This window comes from Denticeps clupeoides, chromosome 6 (genome assembly GCF_900700375.1).
Source record: "Denticeps clupeoides chromosome 6, fDenClu1.1, whole genome shotgun sequence".
Taxonomy (NCBI): domain Eukaryota; kingdom Metazoa; phylum Chordata; class Actinopteri; order Clupeiformes; family Denticipitidae; genus Denticeps; species Denticeps clupeoides.
In genome coordinates this window covers 24,691,636-24,719,172 of record NC_041712.1, presented here as the reverse complement: position 1 = coordinate 24,719,172, position 27,537 = coordinate 24,691,636, and the positions used below count along the sequence as shown (strand labels likewise).

Sequence of the window (27,537 nt, the reverse complement as noted above, 5' to 3'; positions counted from 1 at the left end):
TTTAGGTCCAAATCAGATAGTCGGTTTATTGAAAGTGGGCGGGGCTACCCGACTCCGGACTGTTCCCACGGGATTGGAATTGTTGGAATGGATTATTGATTTCTGCCGAGCCACAATCGCGTGTTTTCATTTGTCACGAACGTTTTTGGGTTCCTGAATGTAAATGCATGTATTATTTGCTGCGTTACACCGTGAACTAACACCATAAAAAAACAGAATCATGCATTGTGTGCAGCGTCTGCCAGAGGAAGCGTGTTGCTTCATGAGATAAACTAAGCAGCGACCATCCAAGAGCGAGTTCATGTCTTCTTGGGAGTGGACCAAGCCCGTGTGGACGTTTCCGTTTCCTCGGACACAACAATGGGCGCCCTTCCGGATGCATGGCCGCATTACCGCCGCTCTGGCCGCACCGTACCGGGCATGTGAGCTGCGTTAAAACATGTTCATGACAGAAAAGTCCCCATTTTTGATCTTGTGCTTTGTACGGCTGTTCAGAGGCTGTTCGTAATTGATGTCTCCCCGCCGTAACGTTACAGACGTTACACTTCTTTTCTGTTGTTCTACGTCGTAATGAGAACAGCGTGTACGCGGTCTCTGCCGATGACAGGCTTTTAAAGGCGGCACTAAATAATGCGCCTCCACAACCCCTACAGCAGATTAAGAAAACCATCTGAGACGCACACACACACACACACACACACACCAAATATACACCAATATATACGTCGAAATGGAAGAACGACACAAATAAACCTGCTTTTTAATGGTGAAACGTACAGTTTCCTTTCTATACTCTCGCCGTGCTCACAGTCGGGTCACGTCTCAGCTGAGACGTCCCCACAAGGTCACCGGGCCGTTCCAGCGAGCAGCGCCATCAATCACTCCGGTAAAGGCCTGCTGTGGAGGAGGGTCTGCAGGCCGAATCGCTGCTCCGGGAGAGTAATCTCCCCCGTCCCGCAGCACGTACATCACAGGCCACCTAGGGGGTAGTATGTAGGTTACAGGCGCACAGTGTGTGTGTGTGTGTGTGTGTGCGCGCACACAGTCACACTTTGGGTTGGAACACTTGGCCGAATTGGAAAGTTAAGTCGAGTAGAAGCAGGTTATGCGCTTTTCCCCGAGACATCGTGGAGAACAGAGAGAAGAATCCACTTTTCTACGACTCGCGTGCAATATGGCCGTCTTCACAGGTTAACCAGACGAGGTCCGGTGGGCGTTTCCTGCCTCGCTGTGATTGGCTGTAGTATTTGATTGACCCCCTTTAATGGTCTGAACCCTGTGCTGTGTACGAAAGGTTACCAAAACGAAGACTTTTTAATTTGTAAGAAGGCTGCACTTTTTAATGGTGTGAAAGTGAAAGTGATCGTCATTGTGAAACGCTGCAGCACATTTGTGCTCTGTATTTAACCATTACCTTAATGAGCAGTGTGTGGGGACGGTAGCTTCATCACGGGGACCTTCATCAGTGGCAGCTTGGATTTAAACCTGCCACCGCTGCGGCAAGAGAGGGGATTCTATTGGCTGGAGTCCTGCTGCGTTATCTGAACCCGGTTTACCAGGCTGCAGTCTGTTACCTCTACTAGAGGGCTGAACCTTCACCGGTCTCGCGATTCCATTACGATTATCACGACGCATCCGATTCATTTTCGACGTTACTTCGCGTGATGTCTTGCTCGCCCGAGTGGACTGCAGAAAAGCAGCCAGAAACACGGCGACTGGAGAACATCCGAAGCCGATTTCAGAGTGAACGCGAGGTTTGCACTTGGTCTCAGCACAAAAAGTACGCGTGACCGGTAAGACGTACAGACCTCTCGAGATGAATTCTAACGACCCTGGCAAGCACAGAGCATCCATCGCGTCATGGCGGAATTTCCCGGCTGGAGGGTGTAGAGTCTCGGTTTTGACATCTGATAGCGACGTGTGTGAACGTGGGCACGGAGGAGACCCACAACACAGACAATGGTGGCTCTGTAAGCTCCGATCCGACCTTAACCCGGCCTGACAGGGCGCTCCGGGCCAAGCCCGCGAGGGACGGCCGTGTTTAGGTTAGAAATTTACAGCACCGCGCGGCAACTGTGTTCTTTGGGTCTTTACGTCTCTTCTCCGATATCAGTCTGTCGGAGCTCATTTTTACGTTCCGCTTATGCCGTGATCTGATCACAGATTGTTCCATCAGGTATTTGACATGATTGGCCACATTTTGGCTGCACTAGTACTACATTTACATTTACATTTACGGCATTTGGCAGACGCTCGTATCCAGAGCGACTTACAACGTGCTTCCATGTCACTATGGATGAAGTGATCAGTTCTGGTTCACTAGGACCCCCCAACTATGAATACAATCTTTTTATTCACTCTGTTCTAGTTTCTATACATAATTTAGAAAATAACATTTAGATTTAGGTGCAGTGGTGGCCTAGCGGTTAAAGAAGCGGCCCCGTAATCAGAAGGTTGCCGGTTCGAATCCCGATCTGCCAAGGTGCCACTGAGGCTGCCCACTGGAAGTTCATTCCACCACCGAGGGGCCAAGACGGAGAAGAGTCTAGATGAACGTCTTCCTTGTACCTTCTGAGATGGAGGGACCAGGCGAGCAGTACTGGAGGCTCGGAGTATACCAGGTGCAGTGCGAGGTGTAATAAGGGCTGTGAGGTAGGATGGTGCTACTCCATGTTTGGCTTTGTAGGCCAGCATCAGTATTTAGAACCTGATGCGTGCAGCTACTGGGAGCCGGTGGAGGGAACGTAGCAGAGGGGCGGTGTGGAGAACTTGGGAAGGTTGAAGATCATTCGTGCTGCTGCATTTTGTAGTAGTTGTAGAGGTCGGATGGTACATAGAGGTAGACCAGCTAGAAGGGAGTTGCAGGACTCCAGTCGTGAGATTAAACCAGTAGCTGGGTGGCCTGTGTTGACAGATAAGGACGGATTCGTCTTATAGTACTAACACTAGACAAAAATGGACGAGACCAGGTGAAATTTTCAGGTACACGACAGCAGCAGATACGAAGTGCTCGTTTGGACCACGGTCCATGCTTTCTGCTGCTGTGCACAATCCCATTGATTTTAATGCAGGGATCGCGTAACTGCAACCTGAACTGGAGAGAAAAACCAATAAAATGCCCATCGGCTACTAAGAGTACATTTGTGCGCGTGTGTTCCTGTAAACGCTGAGCTGGACTAAATTAGATACCTGTTTAAGAATATTGCACATTAAGCATGATTGGAGACATGGGGAACCTCCAAAGAAGACCTGCTCATGCCTGAGCTATGCTGAGAGCTTTTACCCGGACGCTATCGTGATTAGGAAATGTCCAGTGTGGAACGTTCAAGTGCAGGAAGGGACGAGAGGCCGGGCAGTTTTGCGTTCGGGGGAGGAAGTGTTTTTGGTCTCTCATTGTACTTCAGGAAGCCGTGGAAGGGCAGACTGGAGTGTGGGAAAGGGTCCTTCGGGCCCGTCTGTTGTGTTGGACACTCTGAAGGTGTCCACTGTCCACCCTTCCAAAACAAACAAACAAAAAAAACCCATGCAGAACATATAGTAAGCATGTAGTAGTAAAAAGATAATTTTTTACTTTAAAAGGCCTCTTCAAAAGTTCTTCACAGTTGTAGCAGAGCGGTCCGGCCCACCCGGACACCCAAATCCACTTTACCGCCCTTTGATCAGCTTATAAAACATGTGGTCTTCCTCTGTCATGTGACGACTCAAAGCTCCACCCATGAGACGTTCTTCAGCTTAAGTCTCCTGTTTTCACAGAGGTCCTGTGATTCCTGGCTAATTATCCTCGGTTTCATTGGCACCCCCTTCTTGTTCCAGTTAGAGTGCTGCTTGGACTATGGAAGGAAACCTGTGTGAAGGAAACCCAGAGTCTACATGGCCTACAGGATTATACAGAACTTTGATTGTCCTGTTATCAGGGTTTTATTAATATATTTTTGGTAACATCGGCGCAGGTGAAATTGTGCGGCCCCCCTGCGGTCTCTAGCTCCCCCATCTGGGAACCACTGCTGTAGTAGATGCACCACTGGACAGAGTAAACATGCTTTGTGCATCGTAGAAAACGCAGAAGGAAGAAGCCCTGAGAGGGAAAACCACGAGGACCACGCTGGTCTCTCAGGAATTCTTCTTCATTGATTTCCTCTCTTGTTACTAATGCACTTGGTTAAACAATGAATACACACTTTGACCGTTTTGGTGGTGGTGTTGGAAATACAACCTGTTGGAACATCAGAAGCCAAGTGGTTGGGTTCTGGCCAAGGCAGAGAAGAGAAGCACTTGCCTAAGCAGAACAGACAGGCGGACAAAACCATAGCCTGCCGTTTAATTGAGGTCAAGATGATGTCATTTGTCTCATCGCTCCCCTAAAAGCAACGGTTTTATAGATTCTCCCCAGCTGTTGGTTTCTGAAGGTCCAGCATGTCTGCCTAGTGACTCATCTTGTACAGGGCAGAAGACCTGTAGTATCTGCAGGGAGGGTCTTGGTGTCCATCCCAGTTGGAACCCTGCATTGGTGCAGAACACAAACATTTGAAGAGATGGAATTTGGTTGGTGTGGGCGTCTAGCGGTTTACTAAAGCTCTTTGAATGACTGCGGGGTCACATGTATACTGTTCTTCATTTTAGTTTTAGTCTAGTCTTTGCATTCATCTGTCACATAATCCACACTCATTTTAGACTAGTCTAGTTTCAGTCGACTCAAAGTCAGAATCATCCATGTCTGTTTTTTTAGTAATGCAATTCTATTTAACCCAGTCAATATAGTACAGGTACCAAGTAGAGGAGACAAAATCAACATTTTCTTGTAGTTAAACCCATTTCACAATTAAAACAAGGTTTATATTTTATTGTTATATTGTTGTTAGCTTATAGATTCAAGAAATGTCCCCCGTTTTCGCACATTCTGTTTTTTTTCCACTTCATTGTAAATGAAAAAGCGTCCAAACGTCCGATAACCCGCCATCATAAATTTATAACCCACCACAAGTACACTGAACCCCAAGTGACGTCATCTGTGTGACCGGACGGGAGACACAGGAAACAGAAACACGGATAGACAAGAGGAAGTAGCGTCTCGTCATCAAAAATAAAGAGACATTTTGGTGTACTTGGTGTACAACAAAATAGAAAGTACAACATGATGTATTTCGTTATAATAATCGTCACATGACCAGCATTTGCGACGAGTCTCGTCTTGTTTCCGTCACATCGTGAAGGTTCTTTTGACGAAGATGGTCACTAGTCACATGTGAGGAGTTTCTCTGCCTGACTCTCTTCGCAGCTGCGGCGGCCGCTGACCGCTACACTATCCTGGCGTCCATGTTTGTCTTGGCCATTCCTTGAGTATTAAGTAGCCAAGAGGAGAGCGAGTACAAAGGGAGGGGACGGTGCCAAGTCTGCAGTCGAATTTCTTCACCCTGTGCATCTGTGTTACTCCGCCATATGTCCAATTTACGACGTCCCCCGTAGCCGCGAGTGGCGTGGATGATTTAAAAGTTGCTCCCTGGCCTTCCCTGATCCAGAACCTGGAATAACACGTCTCCTGAAGCAGTGGACGATGTCCACAACCCACTCTGCACGCTTGTTTCGGTCTTTTTGAAGTAGCAGGTGGTTTGGGTATTTTTAGAATTGCAATTTAGCTGAAGTGTCCAGCTAATTTTCAGGCTTTTGCTCTAACAGGGGCTCGCATATCTGCGTTAGACAAGATGGACGCGGTGATGCGGGTAAACCGTTCACGTTACAAGCGTCCTCGCAGGTGACGATGTGACCTTTGACAGGACCTTTGATAAAACTCTCTGGGAGATCGTCAGGTCTTCATGGCAAACCCACCCCCCGTCCACTCTGGGGAGGAGAGTTCACGACCTGGAACCTTTGCGTGCCGTTTCGGGGGTTCGCCCCTTTTGTAATTTGTCGAGAAAGTGTCCTATTGGTCCCCCCCACCGCAGAAGAACGAGGCCCCGCTGGCCCCACCCCGCCGAGTAAGCAAACACATTTACTGATCCTCTTATTTCCACAGAGGAGTTCACCGGCGGGGCAGCCGGGGGGGAAACTCGGTTAGCGCGGCAAACCCGATTACAGTCGCAGGTCGAATGGACGACGCCACGCCCGGTCACCTTTACCGACAAAGGTTCATTACGCCAACCAACATCGGCCTAATGCAATAAAATGCGCCATTTGGCGGATTGACGGGGTTCCGGTCCAGCGCGTTGGACTACGTTGGCGTACATGCACCCCGCGGACGGGGTCCTGTCTTCCCGCTCTCTTCCTGCTTCCTGACCCCTGCGTGACCCTTGTTAAAATATGGATTCCTCGTGTGGGCTCTTCTGGAGACGGGGGATTACTGCCGCTCCGCACGTCCTTGTCATCTTTTTCTCGTCCCCCCCCCCCAAATCCAAGGTGCCTTTGATGTTCGGAAGCTCTTTGACCCGCTGAAATTTAGCTGGTTTTACTCTGGCTAATGCGAGTGGCCACGGAAACCCGAAACCGAGCAGCACACACCGAGTTTTCAGCACGTTTGTTCTTGGTCAGGATTTCGGCTCGGGACGTGGGGAGTCGCGGGGGTTCATGTTCCGAGCTGCCAGCGATCGGATCCTCTCGGATCTACTCCGCACCATCTCCGTAATCCTGCTGAGGTCACCGACTACAGTGGGAACAGCATCATGTGACACATTTTATTTTGCCTCCTTAGGTTGCCACGTCCATCTCCACAGTGGTGCCGCTAACTTCATATTCAGCACCCGCGGGTGCTGTAGGTGCGCTGTTTGGGTGTGTGTGTGTGTGTGTGTGTGTGTGTGTGTGTGTGTGTGTGAGAGATAGCAGGTGGTGACCCTTTAATCTCGTGGTCTTTTCCCAAACACAGGTGACACTTCAGGGTCACCATTCACTGGCCTTTAAGATACGACAGAGATGGGATGAACCGTGGTTGACCTTTGACCTTCGTTTTTCTTTGAGGCTCCTGGCAACCGTATTGATTGAAAAGTTTGCAGTTGTTGAAAAGTGTGTGTGTGTGAAGTGTGTTAAGAGCACAGGGTGCTGCCCGTAACTGTAATGCCATGTGATTACACGCTCTCACCTGATTGGCTCAGGATGCTTCCATTTTGGTCATAAACACCCTGACCTGACATTACGGCAGAGAAAAAAGTGCCCTTGCGGTTCCGGTGCGCTCTAATTTACTGGTGTGATGACACAGCGCACAGATTGCAGTGTCTGCCCCGAGGCATGATGGGTAATTGAAGCTTTGACTTTACGCTGCGGCGTTTCAGCAGCCGATGGGAGTCAGTTGTGATGTTAGTGAGAATGTGAGGTATCCCAGAAGGCCAAACGCATCCAGGAGGGTCACCCTGGACACAAACTGGCCCCTCAGACACGTCATCGTCCGCCCTGTGGCTCTGCATTCCCGTCACCGAAGCGCTGAGCTCCACGTGATGGATTGAGGAGAACACTGTTCCACAAGCAGGGTCAGAAAACCAAAAAAACATAGGACATTGTGTTAGTTTAATAATCCCTTCATTCTTTTAGACATTGGAAGCGGTTATTTATATAAGGAAGACTAGAGTCATGTGCAACATCACCGATTCGCAGCACTGCACACAGACTTGATGATAAAAACCACGGCATCCTGCAGCAGAGGGGCCAAAGGACCAAGTGAGATGGATGAGGGGAGACGTTCAGCCATGGTGATGCATGATCTTTACATTTCAACATAAATGTTTGTGGAAGGGGAACGTGTCGCGGCCTCTGCCACGTCCTGTAGAGCCGTGTGGGCTTAAGTGAATCCTTTTATTGTGGAATACAAACTGCAACGAGATTTACATAAATAGAGAAAATAAAAAGGTACTTCGAGGTGGTTTTCTGTACACTGAAAGAACGTAACTAACTTTCCTTTTGATAGGTGTGTAATTATTTCTACGATCCAAAACACAATGTGCTGTCTAAAATGGGAGGGGCCTGATGATTGACATCTGTCAGTCTTCGTTCTGGATGATTAAAATCCCCCCTTGTTAATATGTAATTAAAGATGTTTCTTTAATGCTTTATGTATTCATTTATGTAAATCACGAGGACGCTTTGGACCTTAAACCGGCAAGCAAGCCCCATTTTCAGCATGTTGAAAGCCTCAGTAGTGTTGAAATGCATCCATTCCGGCCAGCGATTGATTGAGTGTAGGAGGTTAAATGACCCAACGTTATCAGATTAGATCCACCACAGACAAACAGCAGCAGCTGTAAATCAAACACAAGTGACGCTGTGGCGGTGCAAAGGGAGCAAAGGCGAGGGCAGCGGCGAGTGTGGATTGTTATGGAGATTAGCGGCCATATCGGCTGGTGGCCATCACTGCATGCATGATGAATGGCTTCCACCGAGGGGCATTGATCAGTGCTGGACTGGGCCCTTCTGGACCAGTAGACTCTTGTCTGGGTTCTGATCTGGCTTGGCTGCAGAACGTTTTTCTCCAAAAACGGGAAAAGGTCTATCTGATCTGGCCATGCGTCCACTTGGAGTTATTTTCTGAAACGGGTTCCAGAGTGAATTTCTCTTGAAGCTGACGTATCAACCCAACCTTCATCCTGACCTTTAACCCCAAACACGTCCTACATGCAACAATGGAACAATGCAATACATGCACATTTCTAATGAAAAGACGAGACCGGAGAACAACGACGCGTTTAACTCACCGCGGTGGAGAACTAGACATCGAACAAGGAGAGCGGGGCGTTACAGCGCCACCTCCAGGTGTGGAGGGGTAACGCTCAGATAACGCTCCCATGTGGACGCAGGTTTTTTTAGAGACTGAAAAACTTGCTGGTGTGGACGGGGTCTTAGATGGAAGTCATAATAGCCGCAGCAGCAGCGCGGATGCGGCGACTGACAGACATCACAATTATCCCACATTAGAGAAGTATTAATAAGGCGGTCGGCGGGATGTCGGAACGCTCCGCGGAACAGGCCTGCTCTGTTCGGGACACGTCAGGCATGCAACCCGCTGCACTCTGTCCAGCAGCCGGTCATTAAGGGGTCCGCTGGGGACGCTAATCAAGCTGCGTTTAGCAAGGATTGGTCCCCAGGCCCCATCACCACGCTGTAATATCCCATCATGTGCGCGCTGTGCAGGCCTGTGTGTGTGTGTGTGTGTGTGTGTGTGCGTGTGTTCCTCCTGTAGTAAAGATGGCCTGCGGCATCCGAGAAGCTTTCAGGCACAGCGCAATAAATCCAGAGTTCCACGTCCCACGCAAACACAACTCCGCTGACTCCTCATATCACCGCGCACCCAACATAAACAACTAATTGGAAGCAATAACCATCTGTAGCCACACACACACACACACACACACAGACAGCAAAGTCAGAGATCTGCGTTGGACAGAATACACAACGTGCAGCGATACAACCAAACAGAACGTCTTTTACGGACCATAAAGTTTTACTGGGAAACCACCGGGGCTGCCAGCGAGTGGAACGGTATTTACTAAATCCAGTTCTGCTGAAACAATCGGTCGTGTTCCTCCTCTCGTAAGAGACAAACGGAGGACTGTCCCGCCTCCGTCACCACCGCCGCGTAATTACTGTTTACCTCCACGCTGCAGAGAAATTACGGTGGAGCCGAGGAGCAGCACTTGGGAGGAATCTCTCGACAAAACAGACAGACAGAAGGGAATACATTTTATACAAGTATATTATGCATGATCAAAATTTATTCTTCACCGTCCTCAAAAATGTCTTTACTTCTCATTTCTTAGGTCTTATTAAATGTTCAAACTTCAGCCTTGCATCATTAAAGCTTCCCCAGCACAACGTAGTGCATTTCCCATAGTGCATCTTGGTGTCATGTCCGTCCGTAGAACACGGGACCCATCACCTCCTTCCACTGCTCCGTGCTCACATGCCCATTGCAGGAGCTTTTGGAGGCCGACATGGGTCATGCTGTGGGTTCTGACACCTTTCTATCAGAACCAGCGTGAACATTCACTACGCTTTGAGGTCCAGTGACCCTTCTACTGGATAAGACTGTGTGCAGCAGCGAGGCTTGACCAGTTGACCATAAAACCATAGCTGTGCATTCAGCATGTGGCTAAATGTGCAAGGTTTCTTCCTCTCCAGGAGACTCCGGATGTCGTCTGGTCTTTCCACACCAGTCCCGACGACATGGTTAATGCTGCTGTGTGTGCGTGTGCCTGGACGGACAGCTGCACATTAGGCACGGCCCGGTCTCAGCCACGAGACGTCTGGACCAAGTCTGGGATGAGAAGCTCTTCTAACAAATCCAGCCTCCCCGCTAGTTGGCACCTGTGGCCAGAGAGCCGCGCTGCAAGCAGCTATAAACTATCGACGCTTTTGTGATGTCACCTCCGATTAGGCCTGCTGCCATCTGCTCTGGAATGGATCTGCACGTGGGTCCCCTCTCTGATGCCGATGCACCAGGCAAAGTCACATTCAAAATGGCCGCGTCTTCTCTACCACTGCTGACCCCCCGAGTCGTGTCGTTTGCTGGGTTGAAGAGGAAGAGATCGGACCGTTAAACGTCGTTGTCATGATGGCTGGACATGGCGAGGAAGAAGGACGCATACGCAAGACGCCACGAGAAAGGGGTTTAATATGTAGGAGACAGCACAAGGGGAACATCACCAAACAGACATGGACAGGGCAGCTTTATACACTCATACACAGGTGAACACGATCAGGAAACATTACACAGGACGAACGCGAAACTCCGGACCCGGAGTAGCCCCTGCCGGACCGGATCGTGACTGCTGAGGCCTGAAAGAAAACTCTTCACGCCGAAATGCGGGTAAATGATGGCGGCAGCAGAGATAAATAACTCAGACCACATGTGAGGCCGTGTAATAACAAACCTGTAAATGCCGCGTGACCCCGGACCACGACCAGACCGATAGATGAATTAAAAATGGTGTTCCGTGTTGGCGGACTGATTGACTGTGACTGGTTTCCCACGCAATGAGCAGGGAATGGAATCGGTTTGTAGGAATGAAAGCAAAGACAAGAAACTGCTTAAACGAGCAAATTGTTTCACAGAACTTAATGAAAAACAGCATCACGGTGTGGAACGTTCCAGACAAAGGCCATGCTTTGGAATGATGTTAACTGGTCAATAAATGGACTTTGCATCTGTGTCCATTTCTGTCGCTGCCGAACTGAAATTAGTCAGTTTCTAATCCCTGCTTTTAAGAGAACGTTGTGTTTCTGCATCCCTCCACCTCTCTTTTGAGTCCTTACATGGACTTTGCACTAATCGCTTCAAGCTGCGCTCCTCCAGAACCTCGTATTGATGTGAAAACAGAGATGACGACAAGACAAAAGAATTCAGAAAGCATTACTGCGTTCTGTGCATTCATCCAACAGCGACTTCTTTCTTGTGTCACCGCTCCCAATCCTAAATCAGCACTTTCCAGCCACGGCGCTTCAGAGAACGTCCCCGTCTATCGAACCGCGTCTCAACCCACGGCTCCGCATTAAAGACGAATGTGACGTGAGTGCGTTCAAATGCAGGTTTTAAGATCTTCTCGTGTGCTCTCTTCGACCGACGAGCTCGTTTCTAGCCCCACCCATCCTGGCTTCATTGAGGGACCAGTCAAAAAAGTCCCTGCATCTGCAGCGTCTCATTCACACCAGGTGATGTCTCTCGGCTGCTTTTGTTGCACCATGGGGCGGAGCTATTAATGATATAATTTAAAGCAATTGTATTATCAGGATTTCCCACAGACCTGCACAGCTGCTCTGCTGTTCAGACTGTTCCCTCTGGACAGGCCCGAAATGTCAATTCTGGACACTGCCATTGACAGGCAGTTATAATCATTATTGATGACTGCTGTAAATATCTGACATCTTTCTGGATTTTGCCAGGAGAGCATGTTTGTTGTATCAAAACCTTGAATCAGTCGTGGATTTATCGCCCTCTTAAGTTTTCATTAAAAAAGGAATTCCGTGGGACGTGGCTGGTGTGTGCGGAAGTGCAGAATGTTTGTCCCTTGGTGGGGAGTGTGGCGAATTGATGCTAAGCGTTCCTTCCGTGTGACCGGGCCCAGACCGGCTACGGAGAGCCACCTGGTCAAACCCGCTTCTGTTCTCATCAGGCCCTCATCCGCGTCTGGGAAAGGCTGTCTCGGTGCGCTCTGCTGCCCTCTGATGGAGCGGAGGACACATTTACATTTCCAGCATTTACCAGACGCCCTTATCCAGAGTGACTTACAATCAGTAGTTACAGGGACAGTCCCCCCCCTGGAGACACTCAGGGTTATGTGTCCTGCTCAGGGACACGATGTAGTAAGTGGGATTTGAACCTGGGTCTTCTGGTTCACAGGCGAGTGTGTTACCCGCTTGTCTACTACCACACACATACTTATTTCGGTTTTGGTTTTTCCCTCACATTCCCTTTAATTAAATTAGTGGATGAGCTCACGACGGAATGGCCGGGTTCAGAGGTTAAGCCACAGGCCTTCCTCATGCCAGGTGGCTTGCAGTGGACATCTTGTCCCCGAAAACCGACCCCGCGGCGCGTCCCTCAGCAAGTTATGGTCACAGGTGCCTAATCCCTCCGATCTATAAAAACAGGTCGACGTGGGCCGCCTGATTGTGTTACACGGCCCTGCGTCCGATAGGAAGCGGTAACGACGTGGACATCTGTTGTTCTGCCGGCCACGGTGGTCGGGTACCGGGCTGTGGTTGATCGGGACAGAAAGTCGGTTATAAACACGCTCCAAAACGAGCGACGCCTTCACTGGCCTGAAGGGACTGCATGTGTCCAACTTAGCCGGCAGTGACCAGCATACGGCGTGGGACAGAGACATGTCTGCGAGGAGCGGGATGGACGGGCCGGTCAGAATTCGCCAGTGCGGTGTTGCCCCGGATTGGGTTCGGGCTGAAGATAAAAACCCCTCCCTGTCAAGCAGGTCTCTCTCTCTCTCTCTCTCTCTCTCTCTCTCGGTGACCCTCTACCTCTGTGACCCGGTGACCCTTTTCTACTTTTTGGGGGGGCAGCGGTGGTGAACGAGGTGAACGGAAGCCCAGTCTGAGCCCAGATGACTCGATTGGTTTATGGGTTTGGGGTTTGGGTTTATTTATACTCCTAATGCCACGTGACTTTACAGGACATTGTCTGATTGGCTGAGAACAGGGACAATGGGCAGACATTTACAATTAACCATGAAACAAAAGCAGTTCTAACGCAGGGGGGATTTCCAGAGCCTTCAAGAGGTAAATTAATAACCACACCAAATGAAATCCTTTGTTTTTATCTTCCTCCTACATTAGAGTTTAAAGTTTCCACTTCAAAACATCAAAAACTTGAGTGTAACTAAGTGACATTCGTCCATAAATCAGATAAACACCCGCGTCCCATTCCTGGACGTACCTCCGTGAAGCCGTGAATGTTTATACAGCTCTGCATGTGCCCCCGTCGCCCCCGTTCCATCCGAACCCCACTTTTCAACCGGCAGCTGGGAAAACGCCCCGTTCCCAGTATCGCCTTCCCCCCCGTCCTAGCGGCCACGGCTCCGAGGCGAGGATAACATCTGTCCAGCCACCGTCCCGCCGCCGAACTCTCCTCCGCGTCTAGATTTCAGATCTCCGCGTCTATCACGTCTCCAGATCGGCTAATGGGCCGCGTGCGTCCTGCCAAGAGCCGTCACTTTTCCAGTATCAGGACCGTATCGGTGAGGTTCTGTCCCGCTGCCAGCAGCTACAGGAGGCACAGCGCCTACACAAACGAATGGTTTTGCGATTCGTGGAACTGCAGAGGACAAGCGTCCAACCGGCGCTCTCTGTTTACCGCGGCGCTCCATGTGCCCTGTCCCTCCTGCTCCTTCACAATGATGTTACCTCACTCGTCTCTGTGGTCTGGATGGGTTTATGCTTGTGCATGGTAGTGTTGTATATACAGTACAGGCCAGAAGATTGGACACCTTCTCATTCAACGTGTTTTCTTTATCTTCATGACCATTTACGTTGGTAGATTCTCACGGAAGGCATCAAAACTATGAATGAACCCGGGTCTTCTGGTTCATAGGCGAGTGTGTTACACACTAGGCTACTACCACAGCTTGATGCACAGAATGGACTAAAACTAAAATTGAGACAAAAACAACTATAGCGCATGGAGTGGGATTGCAGGACATTGTCCTATGATAGATGACTGGTGTGGTGTCCTGTGATGAAGGGTCTTGTGCAGAATATGGGGTTTTCGTGCTGACCAAGAGAACAGAAATGGAACAGTAGACACTTCGAGAGCGGAGAGTCAGCGAAAGGGAGACGCTGGGGATGGAGAAGTGCTTTTCCACCGTCCCCCGGGGAGGGAGAACGCTGACGCTGTGTAATGCGGTTCTTGGGGGTATCGGTGATGTCACCGGTCAGGTGTCGGGGAACAGGAGCTCGCTTCCTCCATGTGGAAAGTGTGAGTTGCTTCCCCGCACTTAACCGTATTTCACCTTCTTCCCTGATGGGACACAGGTGACGGCCACAGATGGAGACCGGGGGTCATTCGGCACAGTCGCCTACTCCATAGGGTCCGGGAGGAGCGGCCCTGCGCCAAACCAGTTCATCATCGACAAGGAGACGGGCCAGATCTGCACCAGCGTGGCCCTGGACCGGGACGAGGGTTCAGACAGCTTCGACTTCACCGTCACCGCAGTGGACGGGGTGAGAACACACACACACACACACACACACATACACACACACCTCATCAGCCCAGGTCCTGCTTTAATGAAGTGTGCAGCCTCCGCTCATCCCACATCAGGCTGAGCGTCCAACAATTTACTGCCTAATGGAAACCGTCCAAGCGAGAGAAGCACTTTCCTCCCAGTTTACAGCTTCAGGAGGACCGGGAGGCAAACCATACGATGCTTTATTATAACGTATTACTGCAATGTCACACACACACACACACACACACACACACACACACACACACACACACACACATCCAGATCCTCCCGAATAGTGTTTTCCAACTTACTCTCTTATGAAAAGGCAATATGTCAAAATATCCCTTTGGCCAGTGAAACACACACACACACACACACATTTCCATTATTGACAAACCGACCAGAGTGATGCACTTATGAATTCAGACGCATGCGAAATAATGAAATTAAACGTAAAAATGGTATTTTACAGTTTGTAGTATTAGTACAGCGCAGAAGGTCTTACCCGTCTTCTTCCGGCAGGGGGGCCTGAGCTCAGTGGCTCGTGTGACGGTTTCTCTGGAGGACATCAATGACAACAAGCCCACCTTCTACCCGGTCAACTACGCCGTGAGCCTGAGCTCGCAGAGCGCGCCTGGCACGTCTGTTGTCAGGGTGACGGCCCACGACCCCGACGCCGGGGACAATGGGAAGGTCGCCTATCGCATGCTGCCAGGGGCCGGATCTGGAATCTTCACTCTCAACAAGGACACGGGTGGGAACACTTCCCGAATCCATTTCATCACTGTTGATGAAGAAATAAACCACAGTTGTAAAGTGTCTTAAAAAAACAGCATCATTAGAGCTAAAACCATCAATTGTCCCAATTTCATTAATAACATGCAACATATCCACAAAATAAAGCTACTGAGGCAGAATTAATATAGAATTAGAATGAATATAATAGATATTAATATATCGAATATAATTAGACATAGAATTCAGCGTACGATATGTGGAACCAGGTCATAAATCAATGCTGTCATTAATTTATCTACAAATTATCGCATCTGTATTTGTTAAACCTTGAAATGCATAAGCACTTTATTAAAAACTTGCTGATTGCTTAATTAGAAGTGATAAGATATAATGTTCATGGTATAATCTCATGCATTATCATTTAATAATAATCTACACAAACAGAGAGGTTACGGTTGCTTAGCAACAATAGGAACATGAAAACTCCTCATGGTTTATTAATATAGATCAATCATTACTAATAAATGTCTATGCCATTTATTTTTCTGGGAACTTTTAAATATAAAGATGCAATGCAGCATAAAAGCTACGTAACATTATACAAGCTAAGTTATTTAGAATTACGGTTATAATAAATGGATATTAATTTTTTTTGCACGATGCACGTATAGTAGGTGGTAGTAGCCTAGTGGGTAAGACACTCGCCTGTGAACCAGAAGACCCGGGTTCAAACCCCACTTACTACCATCGTGTCCCCGAGCAAGACACTTAACCTTAAGTTGCTCCAGGGGGGACTGTCCCTGTAAAATACTGACTGTAAGACGCTCTGGATAAGGACGTCTGATAAATGCTGTAAATGTAAATGTATAAAAATTCGTCTGTCTCTCTTCAGGCGTCATTTCTCTGTCCCGGTCTCTGCACGGGAAGGCCAACTCCGTCATCTCCATGGTCATCTCGGCAGAGGACGGCGGCGGGCTCGGCGCGCCCGCCGACGCCAGGGTGGACATCAGCGTGGTGGCCGGCTCGGTGGCGCCGCCCGCGTTCGAGCAGGCGCAGTACTTCTTCACCGTGTCCGAGGACGTGCTGCGGGGCACCGAGGTCGGCGTGGTTCGCGCCAGCAGCCGCAGCGGTGAGTTCGGCCCTCGCTCGGCCGCTGCGGTGCATTGTACGGAAGCCCCGCCCATAACCCTGTAGTTTTCTCTCTGCAGGCGTTTCTAAAGACATCTTCTACACCATCTCGGCCGGGGACCCTGACGGCTACTTCACGGTGGACGCCGACAGCGGCGCTCTGAGGACCGGCCTGCCTCTGGACCACGAGGCGCGTCCGTCTCTGGACCTGGAAGTGCAGGCCCGCAGCGGCTCGCCGCCGGCCTTCGGCCACGCCCGGGTGCGCGTCACCATCGCCGACGTCAACGACAACGCCCCGCGCTTCCTGCCGTCCTCCTCCGAGTCGCTTCTCCTGCCCGAGGCCACCAAGATGGGGACGGTCGTGTACCGCATCCAGGCCGAGGACCGGGACTCGGGTCCCAACGGTCAGCTGAGCTTTGACCTGGTCTCGGCCGGCGGCCAGCGGACGTTCGGCGTGGAGCGCGGCAGCGGCGAGATCCGCCTGGTCGGCGGCCTGTCCTACGAGAGCGTCCCGCGCTACGACCTGCAGGTGGTGGCCAAGGACGGCGGCGTCCCCCAGCTGAGCGCCACCTTCACCCTGGTGGTGCACGTCCAGGCGGAGGACGACCAGGGCCCCGCGTTCGACACGCTGACGTACCGCGTGGAGCTGAGGGAGGGCACGCCCCTCAACACGCGCTTCCTGCAGGTCCGCGCCCTCCACCGGGATCACTCCGGCACCGCCACGGACGCCCTGTCCTACCACCTGCGTCCCGACGGCGACGCCGCAGGATTCGGCATCCTGCCGGAGAGTGGATGGCTGTTCGTGAAAAGCGCCCTGGACAGGGAAGCCAAGGACATTTACCTGCTGACGGTGCTGGCGAGCGCCGGGAGCGGCCGGATGAAGAAGACGGGCAGTGCCACGGTCAGGGTGTCGGTGACGGACGAGAACGACAACTCCCCCCGACTCACCCAGGAGCGGGTCTTTCTGGCCGTGCGGGAGAACCTTCCGGAGGGGACCGGCTTCGGCAGAGTTTCTGCCACCGACCGCGACGCCGGACTCAACAGCCGCCTGACTTACCGACTCCTTCACTCAGACAGAAACTTCCAGATCAACTCGCAGACAGGTCCGGCCCACCGCGCCCCGTAAATACGAACAATAACCGCAGTCAACAACAACAACAGCATTTATTTCTTATATAGCCCAAAATCACATACAGTATGTCTCAATGGGCTTTGACAGGCCCTACAGTTGACCCCCCACCCCCCACACTTGACCCTTCTGCACACAAGGAAAAACTCCACACAAAAAAAACTCTAGGAGAGAGAAAAAAAAGAAAGGAAGAAACGTTGGGAAGGAGAGATACAGAGAGGGACCCCCTTCCAGGGTAGAGTGAGCCAGCAAATGGTGTCAGTGCAGGGCTGGTGATGATTTGTACAAAATAATAATAAGTCCTACAGTTGTAGGGTTGGAGAAGTCCAGGATGTATTCAGTGTCATGGTCTAGATTACGTGTCCATAATGATGTTACTGGTCCATTTGAAGATCCCTGAAGCTGTAGTTGTAATGGTGGTGGTGGCTGTGGTGACCCTCTGGTTTGTTTCATGGTATGTCCTTGTTTAGCAGTTGTCAGGAACCAGGATTTATCTGCTGGTCTCTTCACTGGGGTCTGCCAGTAGTCTGGGCGCTTGATTCCGTGTCTCAGAGAAAACAAACAGAAGCAGCGGCAGACGGTTGGACTGTACGACCGATACTGAAATATGTGGTATATTGGTGCTACAGTGGCCCGGTACCCTAAATAGGACAGCAGGTGTCAAAGTGAAGTGAAATGAGTGTCTGGGACTTTAACAGAAGGTCAGAGAAAACAGATTTAGACAGATTTGGATTTAAGCACTGAGACTGTGTCTGAGTCCCTGACACTGACTGGCAAGACGTTGAGACTGGGCCCGAGCTCTCAAATAAAGATATATATATAATTACAATAAATATCTAAATAAATAAGTAGACAAACTTCAAGCAAAAATGTAAACTTAAAAGAGACGTAAGTGGCCAATCCAATGAGGCTTTGAGCTGGTCTCCATCTTCTTCCAAGGATGTGAGTCTTCAGCTGTAGTTGTGCTGAATTAAATATATATATATTTTAAATATAACGGTGTATACATGTTTATACATAACTATAATATACATTAAATATAACTGTCTGGTTTTTTGTACCCACTGTGAGGTCATGGGTGGTTTAGGTTTCAACCAATAAGTTGTTATCATCTTTCTTGCAGCCATTAGTAGGAGCAAAGTTTCCCGATCCTGGGACAGATAATCCGAGAATTTGTCCAGTAGACACGTTAAAGGATCCCAGGAAAGGTTCACTTTAAGGTGCCTTTCCACGTGCCCCTCAACTTCAGTCCAAAAATGTGCGTTTGATCACCCACAAGTCCACAGTTTCTCCAGCACTTATTGCTGCCCCAACTCCCAGAGCGGAGAGACTTTAGTCCAGAAAAATCGGATTTTAGACTTCCAATCAAATTCCTTCCACTTTTGACTCCCCACCCCATTATGACAACCAGAACAAACACTTTTCCAAGTATCATCATCCAATGTCACATTGAGTTCCATTTCCCAGAAGCCCTTTTTAATGCCGTTCCAGTTCATTAAGCGCTTGGTTCTCTCTCCGCAGGCGAGATCAGCACGCGGACAGAGCTGGACCGAGAACAGCAGTCCAGCTACCAACTGGTCGTCGTCATTCAGGACGGCGGGACCCCGCCTCGCAGCGGCACGGGCACCGTCCACATCACCGTCCTGGACGACAACGACAACGCGCCGACATTCGCGAACACGCAGCCGGGCGTGGAAACGCTCCTTCAGGTGACTGTCACCTCATTCGTTCAGAGCCATTTTACTCTGCGGTTCTATGGTCCAAAAAGTCCCTAATGTCACATTCACTTGTTCGCCCATCAGAACGTTTAAACTGAAGCTAAAGCATTTTCATGGTTATAGTGGGCGTGGTCATCAGGAGGCGTGTGTATTAGGAGTGGGACAGCTGTCAGTCATGCCTTCAGGCACCTCCCTTTTGCTCATTTCTGGACATCCTGAAGTGAGACTTGACGTGAAAAGTGCAACAACCTTTTGGGTCCAAAGTTTTGGAATCCTGTCCTAAATGTCCTTTCTTTTCATCAAAACGCGTCTGCTGTGTGCGTGTCTTCTTGTAGGTTCTGGAAACCACCCCTTCAGGCTCCCTGCTGGCAACTCTTCAGGCCAAAGACCCAGATGAGGGGGAGAACAGCACCATCTTTTATTCTCTGTCAGGTTTGTGTCTGTATAACTGCTCCATGGTCAGTAAATTCCTGCATGGGCTTGCGTGATGGCGCAGAAGTGAAGCAGCTCTACTGCACATAGCTCTACGCTCTGCAGCTGGGGGCCGTTCTATCCTCCAACTCTCCTCTCCCCCCCTCTCCTCTGGCTCTGCCGGGAATGTCTGCAGGTCCCAGAGCCGAGCGCTTCTCCCTGAACCCGACCACCGGGGAGCTGCGCCTGGCCTCCCCGCTCAGGCATTCCGAGAGGGCGGCGTACAGCCTCACCACGACCGCCTCCGACCGCGGGACTCCTCCGCAGAGCTCCAGCAGCACGCTGCGCATCCAGGTGAGCTACGTCAGCTACGTACAAGCAAGACGAAATGACATAAAGTGACCGTGTGTGACATCGACAAACCAGGCTACATAAACGAGGGACACAAACCAAACACGTAGACAACGGGGCAGTGGTGGCCTAGCAGTTAAGGAGGCGGCCCCGTAATCAGAAGGTTGCCGGTTTGAATCCTGATCTGCCAAGGTGCCACTGAGGTGCCACCGAGCACACTGTCCCCACACAATGCTCACCGGGCACCTGTCATGGTGACCAGTGCTCACCAAGCAAAGGACACATTTTGTTGTATCACCATGTGCTGTGCTGCAGTGTTTCACAATGACAATCACAAAGGTGGGTAGTGTGTGTGTGTGTTAGTCCAGAGCGGAAAGTGCCCGAGTGTTCAGGTGTCTGATGGTCTATAGGATGAAGCAGAGTCTGGCAGTGAGGGCCCGAACGCTCCGGGACCTTTTTCTGGATGGTAGGAGGGTGAAGAGTGCCTTTGAGGGCTATGTAGTGTCCTTCACAACCCAGGAGGCATCACCTGATGCACCGTGTGTGGTAAATGTCCATTATGGAGAGAAGAGAGACTCCGACGATCTCCTCAGCTGTCCTCACGGTGCAGTTCCCAAACCAGACAGTGATGCAGCTGGTCAGAATGCTTTCAGCACACAGTACAGGGTGGCCATTTATACTGATCCACCTTAATAAAATGGGAATGGTTGGTGATATTAACGTCCTGTTTGTGGCACATTAGTATATTTGAGGGGGGGGCAAACTTTTCAAGATGGGTGGTGACCATAGTGGCCATTTTGAAGTCGGCCATTGGATCCAACGTTTCATTTTTTCAATAGGAAGAGGGTCATGTGACACATCAAAGTTATTGGTAATTTCACAAAAAAAACAACAACGGTGTGCTTGGTTTTAACATGACTTTATTCTTTCATGAGTTATTTACAAGTTTCTGACCACTTATGAAATGTGTTCAATGTCACCAACCACTCCCATTTTATTAAGGTGTATCCATATAAATGGCCCACCCTGTATATTTGGGGCTTTTACATAATAGAATGTATGTAAGTGGACGTCTTGCTGTTATTTATGTTATTTACTATTAACCCCTGTTCTGTAAAGGGTGCCGGATCTTATGCTGTAATGTTCACTGGAGTCGCTGTGACTTCACCCCAGCAGCCACGCGTCAGCCAAGCCGCCATGTGCAGCAGTAGCACATACGTAAAACGGCGCCACGCTTCAGCAGCGCTCGCGTTCATAACACACTGAGGAGGAAAAGTGATGTCACAAGTACTTTTATTTCCTTTGATCTGTGTTCAAACGGAGCCGGATGCTAATTGTCGATCGCCCCAGAACAGGCCGCGCCTCTTCCCATGCTGCACTTGTGTGACTCACAGATTGGTGTTGGGGGGGGGGGGGGGGGGGGCTCTGAATCAAACATTCCCAGATGGGGCCTGATGAAGGCCAGCTGCCCCGTCCGTGTGATCCCAGAGTGGGGCGGCGATCTCGCCGCACGGTAGCGGGCCGGGACGCGCTCGCTCACGATAACGTTTCCGGATAATAACCCCCAGGTCGTGTTATGAAACGAATTTTAAGGACAATTTTGGGGCGGTAGTGGCCTAGTGGGTAACACACTTGCCTATGAACCAGAAGACCCAGGTTCACTACCCACTCACTACCATTGTGTCCCTGAGCAAGACACTTAACCCTGAGTGTCTCCAGGGGGGGACTGTAAGTATAAGGGCGTCTGGTAAATGCTGTAAATGTAAATGTATGGGCTCGGGCGGAGAAAGTGACCTCATGCTGCATTGGTCCTTTTCGTCCAGGCTGCGCTGCAGTTATAAACCGCAGCGATGCGCACAACGTCCAGATTTATTCTGTCTGATCTACGTCAGCAGGCGTGCATTCTGCACAATAAGCGTAAGATTCTGTTTTATCCAGCTGGTTGGGCTCCATTGTTCAGTGTCCTTTGATCGCGCCACATTTGAACACACTCTGTAGTGTCAGAAGGCTGTCATTAACATTCGTTGTCCCTCTGCCTGGACCTGGACGATGTAGACATCACAGACTCTACGTTACCACTGCAGTATAAGGCGTCGTGCGTGATTATAACACGCGTTCCCTCCGTTCTCTACACTCCGACAAGCACCTGTACACAAACGTGACCGCGCCCACTACCAACACCCACAAACATGCAGATGACCAGTACTTTTATTTGAGAGTTTAAGACCTACAATTTGACTAAAATTGATTTCAGAATTATAAATAATGTTGTAATTGGTCTTAACTTCAGGTTTTGAGCTCAGTCAAGATGGCGCCCAAGTCCAACACCCTGTCCATGATGCTCAACACCGTGGAGGGAGTCGAGCCAGGCTCAGTCATTGGTTCGGTGAGGTCACATGATCAGAGGGACGTGCCGCTGGATGGACAGGTGGCGTACATTGTGGTGGGTGGCACTGACCACAATGGCACCTTCATGGTGGACCGGCTCTCGGGGGACGTGTACCTGGTGCGGGAACTGGATTTCGAGCAGGCGTCCCGCTTCACCCTCCGCATCGAGGTGGACGTTTTCTCCAAGACCCATCCCAGCAGCCACATGGTGGAACTGGACATTAGCGTACAGGATCGCAACGACCACGCCCCACACTTCCCTGAGGACCCCGTCACCATCGTCATCCCAGAGAACACCCCGCCCGGATCCTCCATCCACACCTTCCAGGCCACGGACCAAGACGGCAGTGGCCCCAACAGCGATGTCCACTACTCCATCCAGCATCGCTGGCCGGACAGCCCGGACCTTCTCACGCTGGACCCCACCACGGGAGTGCTGACCCTGGGCCAGGAGCTGGACTATGAGGCCACCACCTCCCTCATGCTGGTGGTCCGAGCCGCAGACTCGGCCGTCGATCCCGACCAGCGGCTTTGGGGGTCGGTGACGGCGCGGATCTTCGTGACGGACGAGAACGACAACGCGCCCGTCTTCAGCTCCCCCGCCGCGGTGAGCGTGATGGAGGACCAGCCCGTGGGCTTCGTGGTGCTCTACGTCATGGCGCGCGACGCAGACCAGGGCGAAAACGGGCGCGTCTCCTACCGCATCCAGACAGGGAACACGGGCAGCAGGTTCAACCTCAACCCCGACACCGGTAAGAACTGCATCCGTCTCGACCGCATGTACGCGATGCACCTCCGATTCTGGATGAATAACGTGCAGAACATGAACCTTCTCCATCATCAACGTCCGGATACGTGCCGCTCCGGAGTAGATTATAAATTGCCGTGCGTCTGATTCCATCCGTGTGAAGGAACCGGGCGGCTGTGGGCTGATGTTGACCAGACTCTTGGGAGTCTTTTTGGATGTTTGGAGCAGGGGGGTCTGGCTCCTGAAAGAGGGAGCAGGATCCAGCCTAAACAGACCTGCGGGAGCAGAAGTGTGTTTGGTCACTTGTAAATAAATGCGGGTTTGCGTTAAAGAGACTCGACCCTGATGAACGCACAACTGCCCCTATGCAAATGTGCAGAAGGACGTGGTGACAGCCATTGACAAGAGTGATGACCTTTAAGAAGGTATTTAGGACACAGTCACCACATTACCGACCCATATCCCCCAGTTGTCACAACAGGTTTTTTTTTGTCTTTTCACCCTCTTTATTACAAGAAAAGGATCTTGTGTGTAACTTCCTTTAAAAATTCCACCTTTTGTGACATTGTTGAAGGGTAATATGTGATTCCACAGTGAAACTCAGCTGAGTTCAGTCCATTAACAGAGTGGAAGTGTGCATCATGTAGAAAATGTTAATAGAACCGCTGATAGCTGGGTAATAGCTAATCAATATTTGGGAAAGATGATTGACAGCTATGATTGACAAATGCATGGTAAAGTTGGGAAAACTTTAACATTTAAAAACATTAAAGGTCCTCTAGTATGAAACCTTCACTCTGTGCGATGAGCCTGTCTGTGGTCCTGCAGAAGAAATTTGCCCCGGCGTTCAGAGAGCGGCAGGGGACGGGGGACTTATAACAATAACAAGCACAAAACATGGGAAACATCACCAAACAAGGAGCCGAACAGGAACTCCGGCCCAAACCCCAGATTCAGAGTAACCCCTCCTGACAGCCTCCCCTTATGACGTCATAAGGGGAAAGGTTACCTCCTGTTTCGCATGCTTTTTCTGACCAGAGAGTTTCCCGCCCCGCCCCTAAACCACCATGGCTTCCAAACGTGGGACGTATTGTAGTTAATCAGAGATTGGATGTAAAAATGAGCACAAATGAAAACAAACATTGTTGTTGCTGAACAGTGTTGATGACGTCATTCCTGCGAATGTCCCTCAACTTCTATGGGCTGCTCTCCTCCTGGTCCCGCCTCTCTCCTCCTCATTAGCATTTAAAGCTGCAAACAGCGCGTCCTGGGAAATGTCATTGTGGGACCGGATCAAAGTGGCTGTAATTCTGCACCACGGCGGAATTTTGGAAAGAGACGTCAGATACAGAATTAGGGGACCAACAAGACCGAAATAAAAGCAAAAATTATTCATATCAAGGGACAGCAAAGTTTTCAACTTTCCCAACAGTTTTATTTTTTATTTACTAGCCTGCTTTAGATATCTGGTTCCCGGACCATTTGGACACTTGTCTCCAGACAGACTTTTTCTACAGAATGTTTCGGGGGGCAAGGTGTGCTGCATGCGAGGGTATGCAGGTCATGAACGCTTCGCCGTTGGGTGTTGATCCTGGCTCTGTTGGAGTTTGCCAGGGTCGAGTGTGTTTACTGCCGTTCTTCCACAGCGGAAAAACGGAGGTTCGGGCCAAAATAGTTGTGTTTACTGCCTCCCCAAACCATCTAAACTCTGCAGCTCTCACAGGTCGTGTGTGTATTACGCTTGAAAAAGCTCTCGCCTGATGACGCATGTCCTGCTCTGCGGCCCAGATTTATAACGCCGGAGACCTTTCTGTTTCAGGGTCCCTCTCCATCATCAAGACCCTGGACCGGGAGGAGCAGGAGTCCTACAACCTCACGGTCGTCGCCGAGGATTATGGGACGCCTCAGCATTCCACCACCCAGGTGCTGTCCGTGCAGGTGATCGACGTGAACGACGAGCCGCCCAGGTTCGAGCGGAGCGAGTTCGAGGCCCAGATTCCGGAGAACCAGCCCCCAGGAGCCGTCGTTCTCACCGTCTCCGCCTCCGACCGCGACCAAGGTGGGCTACGTCCTGCCGCACGTGGTCCTGCTGAAACGGAGAGCTTTTAATCAGACCCCGCGAGGGGGAGAATACGAAACGGCGCGATTATAAAAGCCTCCGTCCAGGAACTATTAGTGGAGCAAAGGCGCCGCGCTGCCAAAAAACGCTCCCACTTTGCACGCAATGTGGCAAGCATGTGCCAGAAAGAGGGGATGACAGAGCGAAAGGAAGGGGAAAGTCGAGCCAAGTGCTTACTCAGCTGCTAATGGCACAGATGCGTTTGATTGGATCAGAAAAAAAGGAATAAAACTTTTATTTCTTACATCTTACATGACTTTAATTCGGTTCCATTTCATCTCATTGAGTCTGCAGGACCGGGTTGGTCGTTAACTTCCTTTTATGTACTTGCGGTACATAATTGTATGAAATATTGTACGTGAAGTGTGAAGTTATTATAACAGAATATATATATATACACGTGTGTGTTCTTTTTTTCACTCAGGGCCCAACGGACAGGTGACGTATGGAGCCGTGTCCGAGGACGGGTTCGTCATTCACCCCCAGACAGGGGTCATTTCCATCACCAGGGCTTTGGACCGAGAGCAGCAGGACCACCACACCATGACCGGTACGGAGCCGTTTTCTCTTGGAGGAACGTGGGGAACGGGCGGGGCTGACATCTTGTGTTCCGCAGTGTACGCCAAGGACGGCGGCATGCCGCCCAACTTCGCCAAGGCGGTGGTGCGCATCGCCGTGCTGGACGAGAACGACAACGCCCCGCAGTTCGGGAGGCTCCGGTACGACCTGGAGGTCCCTGAGAACCAGGCAGCGGTGGAGCTGTGCGTCCTCCGGGCCACCGACCGGGACGCAGGAGACAGCGGGACGCTGGAGTACAAGATCGCGGGTATTTATTTCTGATGTTCTCCAGGCTCAAATTCTAATTTTATTTGTCACATGCATAGTCATACACGGTGTGATATGGGGCAGTGGTGGACTAGCGGTTAAGAACGTGGCCCCGTAATCAGAAGGTTGCCGGTTCGAATCCCGATCCGCCGAGGTGCCACTGAGCAAAGCACCGTCCCCACACACTGCTCCCCGGGCGCCTGTCATGGCTGCCCACTGCTCACCAAGGGTGATGGTTAAATGCAGAGGACAAATTTCACTGTGTGCACCGTGTGCTGTGACAATCACTTCACTCTCTTTCTATGCAGTGAAATGCTTTAGCGACTGCTACAGACCACAGTATTGCAAATATTACAATGAAGCAATATGCAAATATTGCAAACTAAACCAAATATTACACTTTTATGTAACATAAAACATAAAGCACCACAGCACACGGTGCACACAGTGAAACGTGTCCTCTGTATTTAATGGGGGTTTGTCACTGTGGATCGATTCACCAGGGGCTGTCGCTTACTTACATACAAAATAATACAACATATGAATGTAAGTATGTGGGAATATGCGGGAACGTTTAATGAATCGGTCCTGGAGCGAGGAATAATTACACTCCGGCGAGTCTGTGGCGATTATCTCCGTAATTACAGAGCGAGGGGGACGACGTGGGGCCCGCGTGTGCAGACGGGATTTCCTTTCGCTCGGGAACGCCAGTGAAGGGAAGATGAAAGGCCCGGCGTGCTTCACCTGAGCTCGCCGAAGCCCCACTTCTGAAGGGCCGGATCAGCGTGCGAGCGCGGGCTTGGGAGGGACGTCTGGGAAGGGACGGGGATCTCGGCGGAATAACAAACATGCCGGCCTCCATTGTTTGTGAAGCCGTGGCGCTTCTTTGTAGTGGTCGGGGAATAAAAGGACCGGGATTACATGAAGAAATGTCGGGCACTCGCTTGCCTGGGTCCGCCTGCCGGAATTTTGAACTTGTCACCATATGGTCGCTTGTTTTACGTTTTTGGTCTGTTTTTAATGACATAAACGGCCACATTTTCCACATGCTGTGTTTACTAATGTCTCTTGGAGTCGCAGAAATAAGGGACAGAAACAAGAACTTTCTGCCGGTTATCTGTATGTTTTTTGAGGAGGAACTAGCCGGGTAATGCGCCACAAATCATATACAGTTTGTGTTAATGTGCTTTGATTTGGCCCTTCAGTTGACACCCACCACACTTTGAAAGTGAAGTGAGTGTCATTGTGAAACAGCACAGCACACGGTGACATGGTGAAACGTGTCCTCTGTATTTAACCGTCACCCTTGGTGAGCGGCGGGCACCATGACA

General features: G+C 50.5%; 1 protein-coding gene across 1 annotated transcript in view; it reads left to right on the top strand.

Annotated features, from left to right (window-relative positions):
- Positions 1-27,537, top strand: part of dchs1b (dachsous cadherin-related 1b) — a 63,889-nt gene that overhangs the window by 28,198 nt on the left and 8,154 nt on the right. Inside the window, exons 3-13 of the mRNA XM_028983973.1 lie at positions 14,455-14,643; positions 15,174-15,405; positions 16,282-16,518; positions 16,598-17,620; positions 19,168-19,355; positions 19,700-19,796; positions 19,972-20,129; positions 22,417-23,266; positions 25,082-25,321; positions 25,806-25,931; positions 25,998-26,207. Of these exons, the coding sequence (XP_028839806.1) occupies positions 14,455-14,643; positions 15,174-15,405; positions 16,282-16,518; positions 16,598-17,620; positions 19,168-19,355; positions 19,700-19,796; positions 19,972-20,129; positions 22,417-23,266; positions 25,082-25,321; positions 25,806-25,931; positions 25,998-26,207 (3,550 nt within the window). The remainder of the gene's footprint in view (positions 1-14,454; positions 14,644-15,173; positions 15,406-16,281; positions 16,519-16,597; positions 17,621-19,167; positions 19,356-19,699; positions 19,797-19,971; positions 20,130-22,416; positions 23,267-25,081; positions 25,322-25,805; positions 25,932-25,997; positions 26,208-27,537) is intronic.